Below are 16,284 nucleotides of genomic sequence, written 5' to 3'. Positions count from 1 at the left end.
GGGAAGATGGCCGTTCCTGGAAGCTTTACATTGGTCCAAATGTGAGCAGCCGGCCTGATCCAATGGGAGGGCGGAGGCGGGCTGTGCTGCTGGCAGACATCTGCTCCTCACCACAGCGCGGTGACTCTGCACTTGCACGTCGGCCGCACAGTACAATCCGCAAAGCGTCTTCCTCTTTCTCGCGTTCATTTGTAGCTTAAAAACTCGCAGTTGCGAAAGATTGTCAGTCAGTGGCATCGCTGTCTCTGGGGGAAGGCAGAAAGTCACAGTGGTGCTGCACTGCCAAGGTGCAGGGCAATCAGGGTCACATTCCCACTCTGACATCTCCACTCTTGCAAATTCTCTACCTGTACTAGCAACTTGGACTTCTGATTTTCAGTAGCAATCCACTACCAATTTATACTCCTATCATTTTTAAAAGTCAAAACCACCGTTCCTTGTTTTTTTCTTGTAAAAATAGATTAATAACGCTCATAATTATTTGGAAGTTGCCATCTTACCCACTCTCCACCCCCATTGCCGGAAGACGCTTTTTGGGGAGGGGAGAAATGTGAAATGGTGTCAGTATCATCGATGCGGGCTCCAGCAAGGGTGGGAGCATTCCCTCCTCTTGGCAGCTACCTTTCTGTGAAGATTCAAACAGGACAGGGGAGGGTTGCAATGGCGATGCGCGATCGGAATATCGCTTCATCGAACACAAACTGCCAGCTCCCAGTTAATTCGCCTCGGATACCATTGTCTGAGAGCAACAGAACTTGGGTCAAAAAGGCAGCGTTAGACTTTAGTACTGGAACCACGTGTATTAAATACAAATATACATTGACATATAAATATATATTATATATGCGTGTGATATGTATCAATGTATACAGTACGTACATGAGTGCGTGGAAAATTTAAAATAATTTGACCTATTGCGTATGTTGGGTTCGGATTTGCTTCTGTGTTCTAGTCAACGATTGGCTAAGATCCCGACAGCGGATTGCAGCTTTAATACTCCACATCTTCCCATTCATAACCGTTTCATGCTTGTCCCGCTTCACCCAGTCCTCTTAAATTCAACTATACTGTCTGGCAAAGTCGCACATAGATCTTGTGCCGCGCGGGCTCCGGGCCTTCACATTTTGGCTCCCCCATACCCCGTTTATTTACGCCGTTCTCCAGGGCCCCTTCGATATTCCAGCTCAGGTGAATTGGCATAAGTTAACTTCGATTACAATGTTACGGTTACACGATATGTATATCACAATTTCCGTTACATTTACTAAAATAGTCCGTTCTGCTTCCCAGATATCATAGTGGCAGGATTCGCACTGAAAGCCATAAATGATCTACAAGCGAGCATTGAGTACTGAGTTTACCTATGGCAAGATATACTCCCCTTGTAGGTAGTGAACATTTTGTTGATCAGTAAACCGATGTTTTATATACAAGGTTTAACAGCGGTAATGCTGGAAATTGTTTTTCAACGTTTAATTGTGCGTTGAGAATGGCTCAAGATCTCCAGGTCGAAAAATCTTTAAACACACGATTGACAGAATTGGAGTGAAATGAGCAGAATATGAGTCACTTTCTGTGTTGCACAGAGGTAGGAGATGTAAAGTGCATGAAGCGTCCTGTTGATTACTTCGCAACTTAAATAAGAAGTTGTAAATGCACATCAGAACTGCAGTTTGTCCACTCAATATGTCAGCTATACTGACATCTGGAAAGCACAAGTATAAGTTATTCACTGTCAACCATGTTTCTAAATCTAAGTTTTTAAACTTTTCTATTTCTCTCTTTAGGTATCCATGCCGATGTAAACGTGCGCTGCAGTGCATTCACATTGTCATTAACTTTAAACCTGGGAGAGCTCCGAAACTACACACGCATCAGAATATTGCACTTAGTTAACGTTGCTTTTTCAATAATTCACTTGAACTCGAAGTATTCGCTTTTACTTTCCCTTGTAAATCTTTCCCCTCATGAACGTGTGTGATAAAATAATTTCTACTTCAAGACCTTGTTTATAGCCATGGGTCAAGCATAACTAAGTACGTGTAGAATAAAACTCCGTTCTAACCCAACTCTGTACTTAACTCTAAAATTGCAAGAGCGTAAGCAATTCTTCAGCGTGTTGTGTTCTGTCCATTTAATTCAGCATCGGAGAGTGAAGTAGACGCAAATAGAATCAGAGCTTTCAAAAGAGAACCGAATAGGTTCCTGAGAAGAAACAGAATAAAAATTGTAGGTCGATAAGAAACGGCGAGGGAGTGGAACTGGCTGGTTTAGTCCTATAGAGAGCAAGCAACTGCACGATGGGCCGAACGACCTCACTTCTGCTGTGATTATTCTATGATTCCCTAACCTAGCCATGCCGTGCTCTAATTGAGTGAGCTTGTCAACTAGCCCCATGATTAAAACTGGATTAGATTAGATTAGATTACTTACAGTGTGGAAACAGGCCCTTCGGCCCAACAAGTCCTTAGCTTGGCCAATTCACCTGACCTGCACATCTTTGGACTGTGGGAGGAAACCGGAGCACCCGGAGGAAACCCACACAGACACGTGCAAACTCCACACAGTCAGTCGCCTGAGGCGGGAATTGACCCCGGGTCTCTGCCGCTGTGAGGCAGCAGTGCTAACCACTGTGCCACCGTGCCGCCCATAATGTACAACCTGACCCAAAGTGTGAGGAAATATTCAAACATCAGATTGGCCTGGATTTGAATTCAGGCAGCTGACGTTACTGATGTTTAACCATATAGTTTGTCAGGACACACCACCTTTTGAACTATTTTGGTTTTTTTTCTTCAAGAGGGTTGGAATATAAAAGCAGTGATGTGCTACTGAGACTTTATAAAGTTCTGGTTGGGCCACATTTTAGAATATTGTGTCCAGTTTTGGGCCCCACACCTCAGGAAGGACATATTGGTACTGGAGCGTGTCCAGCGGAGTTTCACACTGGTGATCCCTGGAACGGTAGGCCTAACATACGATGAACGGCTGAGGATCCTGGGGTTGAGGAGAGATCTAATAGAAATTTATAAGATAATGCATAGCTTAGAAAGGGTGGACGCTGAGAAATTGTTTCTGTCAAGGCTGGGATACTAGGACCCATAGGCACAGCCTTAGAATTGGAGGGGGTCAATTTAGAACGAAAATGAGGAGGCATTTCTTCAGCCAGAGAGTGGTGGGCCTGTGGAATTCATTGCCGCGGAGCGCAGTGGAAGCCGGGACGTTAAATGTCTTCAAGGCAGAGATTGATAAATTCTTAAACTCGCAGAGAATTAAGGGATACAGGGAGAGTGCGGGAAAGTGGCATTGAAATACCCATCAGGCATGGTCTTACTTCCACTCCTATTTCTTATGGTCTTTTGAACATATTGGGTGGGTTATGTTAGGGCTAATCCTAATGTCAGTTTAAGATCGCGCAGGTGTAACGTGCTGAATATAGTTCGGTTGGTAGCACTCTTCCCTCTGACCTACAAGGTTCTGAGTTCAAGTCCCACTCTCGCACTTGGATCCTGACGCTCCGGTGTGATCTATCAGATCCATCAGCCTTTCCGATGCGGCACTGAGCTGGGATTCTCCCAAATGAATGTGGAAGATCTGTCATGACCAACAGGCATCTCCAGCATTCTAGCCAGCAATTATCTCTCAATCATAAAAACAGATTATCTGTCAATTTTCTTGATTGTTATGTTAACAGGAAAGGCCACACTTTTTAAAAATAAGATTGTTAGCTCTGAAGCGTTTTGAAACGTCCGGTGGTGGTGGAAAGCAGCAAACTTTCCCTTTCCTAAATCTCTTGAATTTGAACGCGTTTATTAAAGTTGCGCCCACTGAGTCTTGCTCAAGCATCTCGCTTCCCATTTTGTTCCAGAAGGTAGCTAACACAGCATCTACCGCTCCCATCCTCACCCCAAACATTTGAATTCCTCCTTGATTTAGGCGGCACGGTGGCTCAGCGGTTAGACCTGCCGCCTCACAACGCCAGGCACCTGGGTTCCATTCCCGCCTCGGGCAACCGTCTGTGTAGAGTTTGCACATTCTCCCTGTGTCTGCGTGGGTTTCCTCCCACAGTCCAAAAATGTGCAAGTTAGGTGAATTGGCCATGCTAAATTGCCCATAGTGTTAGATGCAGGGGTAAATATAGGGATGGCGGGTCGGTGTGGACTTGTTGGGCCGAAGGGCCTGTTTCCACACTGTAAGTAATCTAATTACCTCTCCTCTCCCTTTAGAATTAAAGTTAGGGGAAAAGAAATAGAATCTCAGATTCTAACAGGTGGTGGAGGTTTCAACTCTATTCAACAAATAGCAACTGGTACAATTGTTCATTAGAGGTCTGAGGTACATTCATGTTTGTTAATCAAAATGAAGGAAATGTGGACATGAGTAACTGTTCAGCCACCATCTAGTAAAATGATGGAGCAGGTTAGAAGAACTAAATGGTTTTTTTCTTGTTCTTACATTTTAGTGGCTTCCACCCTCCTCCTTCTCTGCAGCTTTCCAGGGCCCTAAAACGCTCCAATGACATTAATAAGAGAATTTTTAAAAGAATGTAGCTTCCAAATCCTACCCGGTCCTGACAGTTCGACAGTTCAGAATTCCCTTTCTAACGCCCTCCCCACCCACTTTCCCTTCTCATTCACCTTTCGCAATCCGCCTTGAGTAGGAGACAATCAAGGTATTTTTCGATGTATAATTTCAGTTACATCACACTGTAAATTTTTGCTATAAATTCTGTGCCTTACAATTGTATCCTCCTGATGAAGGAGCGACGCTCCGAAAGCTAGTGCTTCCAATTAAACCTGTTGGACTATAACCTGGTGTTGTGTGATTTTTAACTTTGTACACCCAGTCCAACACCGGCATCTCCGAATCATCATCAGATAGAACACTGACGAATGTGTTCAACCATTCACCACCAACAGGGCTAATCGAGGCCTGCCACATTTCTTCCGTCTTTTCCCATAACCCCTGATTCCAGAATAAAGAACAACTGCCTTTCTCAACCTTAAATATTTAATGGGTTAGTGTATTCTAAAGACTCACGATCTCTGAGTGAGAAGTATTCTCCTCAGTTCAGTCCTAAATGATTGTCCCACTTATCCTGAGATTCTGCCCTCCGTGAACAACAGTCCCCGGCCGGTACAGCACCTGTGTACACTGTCACCCCTTCATTCTTCAGTTCTGATCAATGTCTGTCTTGAACGCCATGGGTGTTCCCATGGACGTTTTATTATATGTATTCCTGATGAAGAGCTTTTGCCCGAAACGTCGATTTTCCTGCTCCTTGGATGCTGCCTGAACTGCTGTGCTTTTCCAGCACCACTCTAATCTAGACTTTGGTTTCCACCATCTGCAATCATTGTTTTTATCATTTTATTATATTCAAGACGTTATAAAATGCTTCCTTTGGTTGTTAGCATATGCTAGGAAAAGGTCGTTTTCAGGTGATGGTAAACTTCATTTCGTTTGAAGGCTTCTGTCTCTGACTTTGCCATGGGGTATTGATTAACTGACTCATCTGCTGATGGAATACTGCTTTACGACTAATCTTGAAATTGTGAGTTTCTGAATAACTTGTTCCACCCTTTCCTCACAAATTACAAAGCTAATCTCCATTAACACTCAACTAAATCGCATGCTCATCGGGAATACTGCACAACCATGAGCATTTTGTGAGAATAGAGGTAGGCTTAGATGTAACCAGCGACTGTCAACTCGCCCTGTTGCGCCTTAGCGGCCGCTTTGCCCTGGCAGTACTTGCTTTGCGGTGAAATGATTTGAAAGAAGGGCAATATACAATTCCACTGAAATACCTGCAACAATGCAAAATGAAAAGCTGCCAGTTACTATCAAATATCGTCAGTGTGAAATTATCTAGTTCTGTGGTAGGCCAATGGTAAATATGATTTAGCCATTTTTGTTACTTTTTAGTACTGTAACTGTGATACTCCGTTTCGCTTGTTAACAGTTAAACTAATGCAAAGGAAATCGCAAACGTGTGGAAGAAGTGGTGAAGTAGGATTGAAAAGTATGGTTTGCAACATTACTGAGGTTTTCATTTTATATTCCTCCCATTCTTTCTAATGTTTGGCAGCAATTGCCCATAAAGTCACTATGCACCTCTCCCATGTCTGAAAGATAAGAATTGCGCCCGGTTTTGGGCCCCATATCTCAGGAAGGATATACAGGTCCTACAGCGTGTTCAAAAGAGGTTCATAAGAATGGTCCCAAGAATGAAAAGCTTCACATAAACGTTGGAGAACTCTGGGTTTATACTCGATGGGTGTTTAGAAGGATCAGGGGGGATTTTACTTGAAAAATGCAGAATACTGAATGGCCTGGACAGAGTAGATGTTGGGAAGATGTTTCCATTGGTAGGACCGGAGAGCACAGCCTGAGATTAAAGGGCAGACCTCTTAGAAAGGAGGTAAGGAGAGACTTCTTCAGCCAGACAGTGGTGAATCTATGGAATTCCTTCCCACAGACGGCTGTGGAGGCCAGGTCATTGAGTATATTCAAGACTGAGATCGATAGGTTCCTGAATACCAAAGGGATCAGGAGTTACGGGGAGAAAGTGGGAGAATGGGGTTGAGAAACTTATCAGCCATGATTGAATGGCGGAGCAGAGTCGATGGGCTGGATGGCCGAATTTCTGCTCCTATGTCTTATGGTCTTATGGTTTAACTCCAGTTATGTTCTCTCGAAATGAGATTTTACACATTCGAATTAGCCAATAGATCCTTACCTTAATGTCCGACTCCAGAGTTAGGGTAAAAGAGAAGTGAATCGCTGTTCTGATTTTGCTTTCTGGACCACAGAACCCTTGTCCATTTCGTGAATTTTCTCATTGTAAAGAGATTGGCTGCTGGGCCATCTATAATTTCCTATTTTAATTCCATGAAGTAAGGACGTCGAGTGTTGTGATATGTTTGTTTGCCCCGATAGGATTACATGACTGGAGTATGACAATTGAATTACACCACCTGTAAAAATAAAGCTATGTTGATACTTCTTGGCCTGCTTTGAATATTTTTCACAATATGGCGATAGAATAAAGAAACAATTCTGAAGAGTTGCAATTACTTTTAAATAGAAGTTTGGATTTAACGACATACAAAGATCGAGTGATACTTCATGCCAGGTTAGAATCAAAGCCTGTACCTTGGGCCCTATGACCTCCCCCACTGATTATGTTCCATGTCACCTTTCTTCTACTTTTCTTCGTTCATTTCTAACAGCATACCTTCTAGCCCTTTCTCTATTATTTCCTTTTCAAACTTTCCCTTGTAATAGATCAGCTTCTCCTTCAATGCATCATCCAACAAGTTCCTGAATAATTAAACTACCTTCCTGCAATTTCTCGATGGCAGATATGTGGAGATGAAATGCGTCGCCATTAAAAGGAGTGTTCAAAATGAAACTGGTTCACCATGCAAAGACCATATTTCTTACAATCACAGGAGTAATGAAGCTGCATTGAAGTCAAGGAACAGAGGGAGGGAGATTGAAATGGATGCTCGGGGAGTGGGGATGGGGAAGATAAAACTAGCACATTTCAGTCAATATAAATTTCAATTCACAAGTGCTCAAAATTTTCCATGTATAGTTGAGAAACAGTCTTTTTTCAGTTATAATCCTTCATGAACTGGGTATATGCTAAAAGGCTTTACAGATGGCTAAACATGTTTCGAATTGTACTACCTGTTGTAATGTAGGGAAATGCAGCAGCCAAACGCTAAATGACAACCGGATAATCGGTTTCAATGCTCGTGTTTAAGAGATGCATGATAATCCCATTATGTTTGGCAAAGCAATGCCAACACACGATGAAAATCCCATTGCTCTGAATACCGCTCATGCCGCGCAAGTAGTATTTCTTTCTCTATGGTAAGAACGATTGTAACCAGATTAATTTTTTTCCTTCCTAGGAAATTGTAGTGCCAATACTCGACCGATTAATTTCTTCCCATTTCTCGGCTACAACATTCCAACCGTCCAGACAATTGCAGTATCCTCTCATTCTTTTTAAATCAGCGTCAATCTTAGCAATGGTACATGAGATAGAGGTTTCCCCCCAGATTCAACGATGGTTAAAATGCGTTGATATTCCCTTCAATTCAATTTTTACTCTCTTGTCATTTATTCCACGCGCGTTTTACCACAACAGTTGGAGAAGCCAATACATGCCTGAAGGTGAATTACGTTTGTTCTTTTTCGTTGACATTGAGAGAACGGAGATTTATAAAGTAATTGAACATAAAATCAAATAATAAAAAACTCTTCCGAATTGCTTCAATTAAAACTAATTTCAGTTCGGTGCCGTAGTCTTCTCTTACATAGTTAAATGTAATGAAAAATAATTTCAAATACGCTACTGAAGACATCGAGGAAACGTCTGATCACATTCTGTCGATCAATAATTTCAAAAGAACCCAGTTTAGATAATAGAACTCCAAAAGAATTGCATGGACGAATATCTCGTGTAGATTTCAAGCACTGAAAGCTAAATTTCAAGAAAACTTCTGGTCATTGTAAATAAAAGCACAGAATCCACTCAGCATTGCACCGACTCATCCAGTGAAGTTTCAGACTAACTCCATGGTCTAATTATTTCTGTGTCTTTGATCCTATACTTGGACAGGACTCTGAAGTTAGTACAAGCGTTTTTATGTGAATGTTCTCACAAATTGAAAGATATTTCCGGGTATTTTTTATACGTTTGTGCTTTAAATTTCAGGGATGAGACTAATATGGTTTTAAAAAAGACACAATCGGATTAAAAATAAGCCTTTACCAGTTGAACTGTTAGATAACAGGTACTAAATGAAAACCTGAAGTTGTTGATCAATAATTTTTGTAGAATTGCATGTCATTTCATTTCGGCACATTTCCCCAGATCTTTCACTTCCTTCCTATTTTCTCAATAACACTGTTCACTACGAGAATTATTTATTTTTTATTCAGTGCATTAATTTACTTCCCTGCCTCTTGATTTTAAAGTCCATGCGGGACTGGCCCATAATTTTATCTTCAGAGCTGGCACCCCGCGTATTTACAGCATTTGTTCCAAGCATAGGTAGTGTTTGACTCATATCGCTTCTATTGCTCATAACATCGCCACATGGCTGATTAGAAAGCTGCAGACAGATGTGTCAATGTTTCGCAGAGGGAATTGTGGGATGTGATGACTGGGTGCAAGATAACCAGCATGAGATTCCATGCCCCAAAGCTCTGCCTTCCTGATGGACTGATTTCATCCTCCATCAGAAATCAGTGAACCTTTCCGTTCCCTCCGTTCTAATATAGTATTTTCAACGCCTCCAAAACGACAAGGTACTTCGGATAAACAATGTCATGGAAATTATAAATAGTGCATATTCAAGCCACTGAATTTAACACTCATATAACTGGGACAATGTATTGGCCAAGGTATGCATGTAGAGAACATCCTATCGTCTGTAGGAAGGTGACACCGAAATCAATTGATACAAAGGCAATTGAAACCAATGTTCTCTGGCATGTTCTGACAAATGTATGCCATTTGTTTTACAGATCTCATAACGCGTCTGAAGGCTAGAAACCAGTGCAGTCTGACCTTGTTATAGATGTGCAGCATAGACATTATTTAGTGAGTTTTCTGCTCTTTGTTAATGTCAGATTTATTGTAATCCCATAAAGCTGTTTTATTTTAGAGACTTTGAGGTCGTGCTTTTGTCAGGGCACCTCGCTGTTTAAGAATCGTACCAACAATTTTCACCTTTCCCTGCTACTCTCTGGGCTGTTTTATTTGGCACAGATGTTCATTTAGACCATACACCATGTTACGTCGCTCTTTTTTTACGTGTTTTTAAACATAATCTTACATGAATCGCTGTCAATATTATATCCGTCGCCATTTCTCCAACGTTGGTGAGATTAGGTCGCGCAAGTAAAGATAACGGGCACAGTACTGTTTGCAGATAAGCAGCAATACGTCAGTCCAGTCTCTATAGAGTCTTCATTCAGCCCGTTTAGAGCATCGATGAGCAATGATCGAGATTTGCTGAAACACACGCGGAACTCTGTGAAGATCAGAAACAAAAGCAGAAATTGGTGGAAAATCTCAGCAGGTCTGGCAGTATATGTGGAGAGAAATCAGAGTTAACGTTTCAGGTCCAGTGATCCTTCTTCAGAACAGTTGCGAAACTGATTTCTCTCCACAGATGTGGCCAGACCAGCTGAGATTTCCCAGCAATTTCTGAGTTTGTTTCAGATTTTCAGCGTCCGCAGTTTTTTCTTAACTGTCTGTAAAGATCAGTCTTGGAACGATGCAAACTGAACCAGCGATCGTTTGCTGGATTTCACATGATGGTCTCCTATCTCGTGTCAAGAAATTCTGGAAATAGTAAAGAAGTAAATCTGCACTTGCGACAACTCCTCTCACCAGCTTTCAGGAAATAGGGGAACGTTCGACCTTGCTAAATAGTTGATTGCGATTCATTGACCAAGGCAAGAATATAGACACCAAACGGAAACTAAGGGAAGCTATAAAGCAGTTGGAGTTGGTTAAGTATAACTTTTAATGTCATATGTCTGTTTTATATTATTAACAGTACTCATATGTTTGATAATAATCATGCATTGCTTATAAAAAGTCTTAACACACTAATATTTCACAATAAAACCTGAAGTCATGACTAGGACTGAGAATTTTTCGGACAAATATCCGCTGCTCTGATTAAATCTACAGCAGTATATACGTCACCTGAACAAGAACAAACGATTCGGAATAAAGAATTTGCAAATGCGTATAACGTTATCGCTCCGGCCTTTAGTGCAAAGTACAGTTTCGGCCATACTGTACTAAACATTCAGTCTGTTGCATAGTAGAAGCTTAGTTATTTTTTTTCTCCAGATTTGCAACTTGTAAAGCTAAAAAGAAATATGGTTCCACTTTATTGCATCGCATGAGGAGAAACGTTTATGTGGACGAGGTTCACCGAAAATATGCGATCTTTATATGCAAACGATTAAGCAAAAGATACAATGCAAACCAAAATGAAGCCAATCACCATTCCTGACAGTTCTGTAACAGCTCGATATTAAATCAAATGGATGTGTGGTGAATGATGAGTTGATTCAAAGACCAGTTTGCTTGTTTTTCAAGGATTTGACCAGGGGTTTATTGCATTTCTTTCCTCCGATAATATAAATGCGGTTAGCTACATCGAGTTAAAAATATTAAAATCAAAAACGCCCAGTAACTAATGTTTAGATGTACTAAAATCCAATTGAGCATTTTGAACTTGCTCTGGACTCCTCCCTTGCCCGTTCTAACAAGACCGATCAGTTAAAAAGAAATCTAAGTTTAACACAGCAATATATTGTATAAGCAAAGGGGACTTTATATAAATTACCTATGAAGTTATTATTTTTTATACTGTAGTCCATGGGCGTGGTGGTTGTCTTTAATGACGTGGTCACATCAGTGAATGCGGAAATCATTGTATTCAAGTCTGCAATCATTTCTTTGGATGTAAAGGAGCACAAATTTCCGGTCCGGCTCTGCAGCCACAGCGCCCCAGAGTACACTATTGCACATTTGCACCAACTGAAAGTGTTAGAGACAAAACAAAAGTGTTGAAATTGAACCAAAAGGCTTTTCGTTTCGTTTCTCTCATGGCGTCACTTAGACCTTCCACGTACCATCTGGTCGAAGGGTCTGATCTAGACAAGTCCACTCATTTGCGACCTTAGGAAAGGCATGGAGGAGGGGAATGTTGTAAGAGGGTAGTTTGCAGTGCCTGAGAAACTGACCAGAGGAGGGGATACCTGCGGCAGGCTGAAACTTAAGGCGCCGGTTGGTGTACTTTCGTGATATAAAATGGGGACTCTGACAATCCTCTGTGCACTGTGAGAGAGATTAACCGCTTCCAGGTCAGCGGCCAGCTGCCTTTTCCATTTATTTCTCCGATTTTGAAACCAGATTTTGACCTGAGTCTCGGTCAGGTGAAGGGAAGCGGCCAGACCCGCTCTCTCGGAGCTGCTCAGGTAGCGCTTCATGTCAAACGTGGACTCCAGCTGGAAAACCTGACTCCTGCTGAACACGGTGCGCGTTTTCTTTTTGCGGCCGGATTTCTGCTCGGAGTCCATCTGGCTTTTGGCAGCCGGGGGGCTGTCTGCCTCTGACCTCTTCCCCTCCAGGAGCTCGCCTTCCTCTGGGCTACAGATCTCCTTGTGGCTGTCCCCTTTGTCCGAAACTGGCGGGGAGTCTAGATCACTGGCTGGGAGGAAAAAACATTGCTCTTCGACGGAACTAGGACTTCCTTGCTTCGGACCTATGAGCGCAAGCAGAGAATGCAGTTACAGGCTAGCTCTTGGTTACTTCACAGGTTAAAGCGAAGGCATGGAACAAAGGATAAAGGCTTCTGGTATTGTGACTGCCTACCAGAGTGTGAATTCATGGTGTGTTGCTGAACCTTACTGATCATTACTAATTCCTGAACATCACTAATTCCGTAAACCGGGGGGAACCGCTTGGGGTTTTTATTTAAAGCCCAGTCGGATAGACGCATTAAATCGTCTTTCTTTCGCTCAATCATTTCTGGGCAGCCGTCTACAAAACCGAGGGCGCAGCGGGTTTGTTCCGATCCAACCTGCACCGGGCGTTAACTGTTCAAGGACGGCTGAGAAATGACTCGCAGGTCGTGAGAACTTGCCCTGACCAGGCACAGTGTGGTCAAGAACCAGGGTGGGGGTGATGTTGTGGGGGGTAGGGGTGGGGGGGTCGGGGGGTTGGTGCTGGTTGGAGAAATTGAACACAACAAACGACTAAAATGAGAGGAAGGTCGCCCATCCCCGCAGTTAATCCCGGGAGCCGAGCTCACACTGGGAATATCGGCTGTGACATAATTGGAACACACGGAGGGCTGGGAGACGGCAGAGCCTTTATTACCTGACTTATTACTTTAACCTGAACTGTGAAATGTTTGTTTTTAATCGTTAAACCTCATTTTTCGCAGTTGGTCCCATTTATATCAGACCGGGATGAGTTGGGGGAAGGTTAATCCCCGCGGTCTGTTTCAAAGTTTGGCCTTAGCTCATGAGTGAGGAGGCAGAATCAGAGTGCAATAATTTAAACAAGAAGGCCAGCTTTAGCCTCACCACCCACAATCCCGACAGACTAAGGTGCCAATGGCAAGCCTCCATGCAGCTGCCCAGCAGCGAGACCCTGTTCATGGGCTGTTACTGACCACAGGCAATGGAAAACGGCGGAGTAGTGGCGTCGAGGTCAGGATGGGGAAAGGGGTTGGGGGTGGAGGGGGAAGCTGGGTTGACTGACTGCTGGAGTCGGTGCCGTTCCCGCTCAGCAGCAAGGCGAGAGGAGACTTACTGTCTGGACTGGCACATCCCGCACATCTGGGCTGTGTTCGGGTGTACCACTGTAACATGCTGTCCCTGAGCGGAGAGCCGTGTGTACACAGAGCCAGGCTGCAGAGCTGACAGCACAGCTGGTTCCCCGCAGTGCCGTGAGGGTACAGGCCGGGTCGGGCAGAGACCCTCTCCCCGCTCTCCTCCTTGCTGTCCGCCTGCCTCTCCTTGCCATTACTCCGCAGCAGATTCTCGATGAAAAATGAAGACACCTTGGCAGGCGCTGTGTCCTGGGGCCCGGTCACTTTGTCCGGCATGGTATCCTGAAACGCTGTGCGGGCTGAGAGGTGTATCTCTCCAGCTCAGCCCCAGAGAGCGACCCTGCGGGCTCAATCACCTTTCCTCCGGCGACAGACTGACTCCCCGAGGGCTCATAGCAAACCGGCAGCTAACAACGCAACCCTCCCAGACAGCTCTCCCCCTCCCCGCAGCACAGACACCAACACATCGTCCAACTCGGCGCCAGTCAGTGGAGAGAAACTGGTGGGGGAGGGAGGGGGTGGGGGTGGTTGGTGAGAATGATGAAATTCAAATGTCAGGCTCGTTAAAATGCCTAACATGCGAGGAGTATACCACGGATTGGACGGGCACAATGGCAAATGGGATTACTGAAGAAAATGAGAGAATTGCTTGCAATGAGTTCACTTGCTCTGTTTCATCCCGAGTGCCTGCGGCTACAGGGGCTTGCCAGTCAGTGGTTTTATCTAGGTCAATTAGGGAACAAATCACAAATCAGAATCCGGATCTCGGTTCTGCATTCCACACACCGAAAGGGAGTGTGAAAGGGGAGGGTCCGGCTGGGGGCGGGGAGGGGGGGGGGGGGTGTCGTTGCAAACCTGATTTTTTTTAAAAATAGCCTATTGGCTGACAGGAGGAATTTACTTCCACTTCCTGTAGGTCGTTTCGCGCGTACACACACACATACCCACAAAATGGTCCTCTGTCGCACAGCACTTAGTGCCAGAGCACTGAACGCTCTCTGAGGTGCATTTTGTCCACCTTGTCCTGTGTCCATTGCAAACGCTACCCATTCAGTGCTAAGACGAAAAGTAAGATGATCTGTCTGCCTGTTGACTCATTTGCCCTGTCCGTAAATTTTAACGATGATGCTCGTGGACCAATAGTGCACAGCTTTTCCAAAACGGCCGTTCTTTATTTTTGCACAGTTGGCTAATACAGGGCGCTTTTGAAATAGAATTGGTTGTTGTTGGTGTCACCATTATTCCAGTAAAATTAAATGTGATGTTGTGGCTTTGCCCGGCGGCGAACGGAGTCGCTGTGTTGTTAAAACAAAAGTGTTGAACGAAGCGTATCCACATTGTCTGTTCAGCAGCGCCATCCAGTTTAAACCATGTGCTGAATTTATTGAGGGATAATTGCTCATCCTTGCATGAAGTGAATTGAACTTGACTGTACGGTTACTGTGAAGTTGCCTCTTAGCCAGTAATCGGTTTTAAACTCCCTCTGATTGTTATTGTTTTGTAGTTTTAAGTCTGATCATGTTCGGTTCAAAGGGCGAGCAGTTATTGCAAATGTCAGCTTAACTCGGCGTCTTTTTTGTTTTATTTGTCCAGGTCCAATACAATACAATATACTAAGCTGATTTCCAAAACCAGACATGAGCCTTTTTTATATAGGTGAGTGGCTTCTATTAAAACATCGAACCAGAACAAAGAGGTATAAACGGTCTTCAATCATAATCGCTCATGATGCTGCCGACATTGCCAGTTTACATAAAGAAAAATCAAAGGCGATCCAACGTGGGATCCAACCGAGCATCTAAGTGGTTTAGTTTCTAAAGGCATGTGTCCATAACATTTCTGAACTGACAATAACACAATTGATATAATCTGTACAGTGTGGGTATAATGGAGAAACGGGGATGTTTCGTGTGAATGACTACTTGACTGTATCAAGGCACACCAATGTAAGGTCAAAACACCCATACACTGAGCAGGCTCTGCACAAAATATCCATTGGGAGCTTGCATGCTGCCCGTTCGAATATGCTGTTCTGTGTGTGTTTTCCTGAAAAGTAGTCAGTTCTTCATGTTTTAACTTCGCGTGGGGCTCGCAAGGTGCTCATTCTACCCTTAGGAATCCAAGCGGCTCATTTGAATCACGGATCTACATGTAAACGGCAGGCGCCAGCAAAATAGCCCACCGTACAAATACGCCAATTGACTAATCACAAGAAATAAAGAGCATATCAAAAATCGCTTGCTTCGTTCGAGTACAACTTGTGCAAAATTAAAGAGTAGACGATTAGAAGGATTTTATTGCCCAACTTTATTTGTTCCAAAGCACTGCTGCCTCACAGCACCAGGGTCCCAGGTTCGATTATAGCCTTGGCGACTGTCTTTGTGGAGTTTGCACATTCTCCCCGAGTCGGCGTGGGTTTCCTCCGGGTGCTCCGGTTTCCTCCCACAGTCCAAAGATGTGCAGTTCAGGTGAATTGGCCATGCTAAATTACCCATAGTGTTAGGTGCATCAGTCAGAGGGAAATGGGTCTGGGTGGGTTACTCTTCGGAGGGTCTGTGTGGACTGGTTGGGCCGAAGGGCCTGTTTCCACACTGTAGGGAATCTAATCTAATCAGTAGAAATGAAATCAGAATAAAGTAGGTCCGGTTAATAAAGCTTCGAGGCGTTAGTGATAAATATCGAGCAGCGAAAATCGTTCCTGATTTATTGCGAGATTGAATGGGATGCCTATTCAATAAATTCTAATTTAAGTCATTGTGAACTGTAGATGTGAATAAAAGACAAGCTGGAATATTTTAATATTAAAAGTACACGAGGTTTGCAGTATCGATAAATAACAGCGGCTAACGAGTTCAAATTTCAGCGCTTACTTTTCCAAAAAATAAGATTATTTAGG

General features: G+C 43.6%; 1 protein-coding gene across 1 annotated transcript; it reads right to left on the bottom strand.

Moving 5' to 3' along the window:
• Positions 1 to 10,420: 10,420 nt before the first annotated feature.
• hmx1 (H6 family homeobox 1) lies at positions 10,421 to 14,139 on the bottom strand. Its single transcript, XM_043698578.1, has 2 exons — positions 13,370 to 14,139; positions 10,421 to 12,314 (listed from the first exon to the last, which is right to left on the bottom strand). The coding sequence occupies exons 1-2, from the start codon at positions 13,662 to 13,664 to the stop codon at positions 11,704 to 11,706; spliced, it is 906 nt and encodes a 301-aa protein (XP_043554513.1). The 5' UTR covers positions 13,665 to 14,139; the 3' UTR covers positions 10,421 to 11,703.
• Positions 14,140 to 16,284: the final 2,145 nt, after the last annotated feature.

Source organism: Chiloscyllium plagiosum, chromosome 1, assembly GCF_004010195.1.
Source record: "Chiloscyllium plagiosum isolate BGI_BamShark_2017 chromosome 1, ASM401019v2, whole genome shotgun sequence".
NCBI classification, from domain to species: Eukaryota; Metazoa; Chordata; class Chondrichthyes; order Orectolobiformes; family Hemiscylliidae; genus Chiloscyllium; species Chiloscyllium plagiosum.
This window is presented reverse-complemented; position numbering and strand designations above follow the sequence as displayed.

Excerpts from the sequence above, each read along its gene's own strand:
- hmx1 (XM_043698578.1), bottom strand. The coding sequence starts at position 13,664 with ATGCCGGACAAAGTGACCGGGCCCCAGGACACAGCGCCTGCCAAGGTG. Across the intron at positions 12,315-13,369 it reads GGGATGTGCCAGTCCAGACA|GTCCGAAGCAAGGAAGTCCT; the intron begins GTAAGTCTCCTC and ends TTGCGCTCATAG.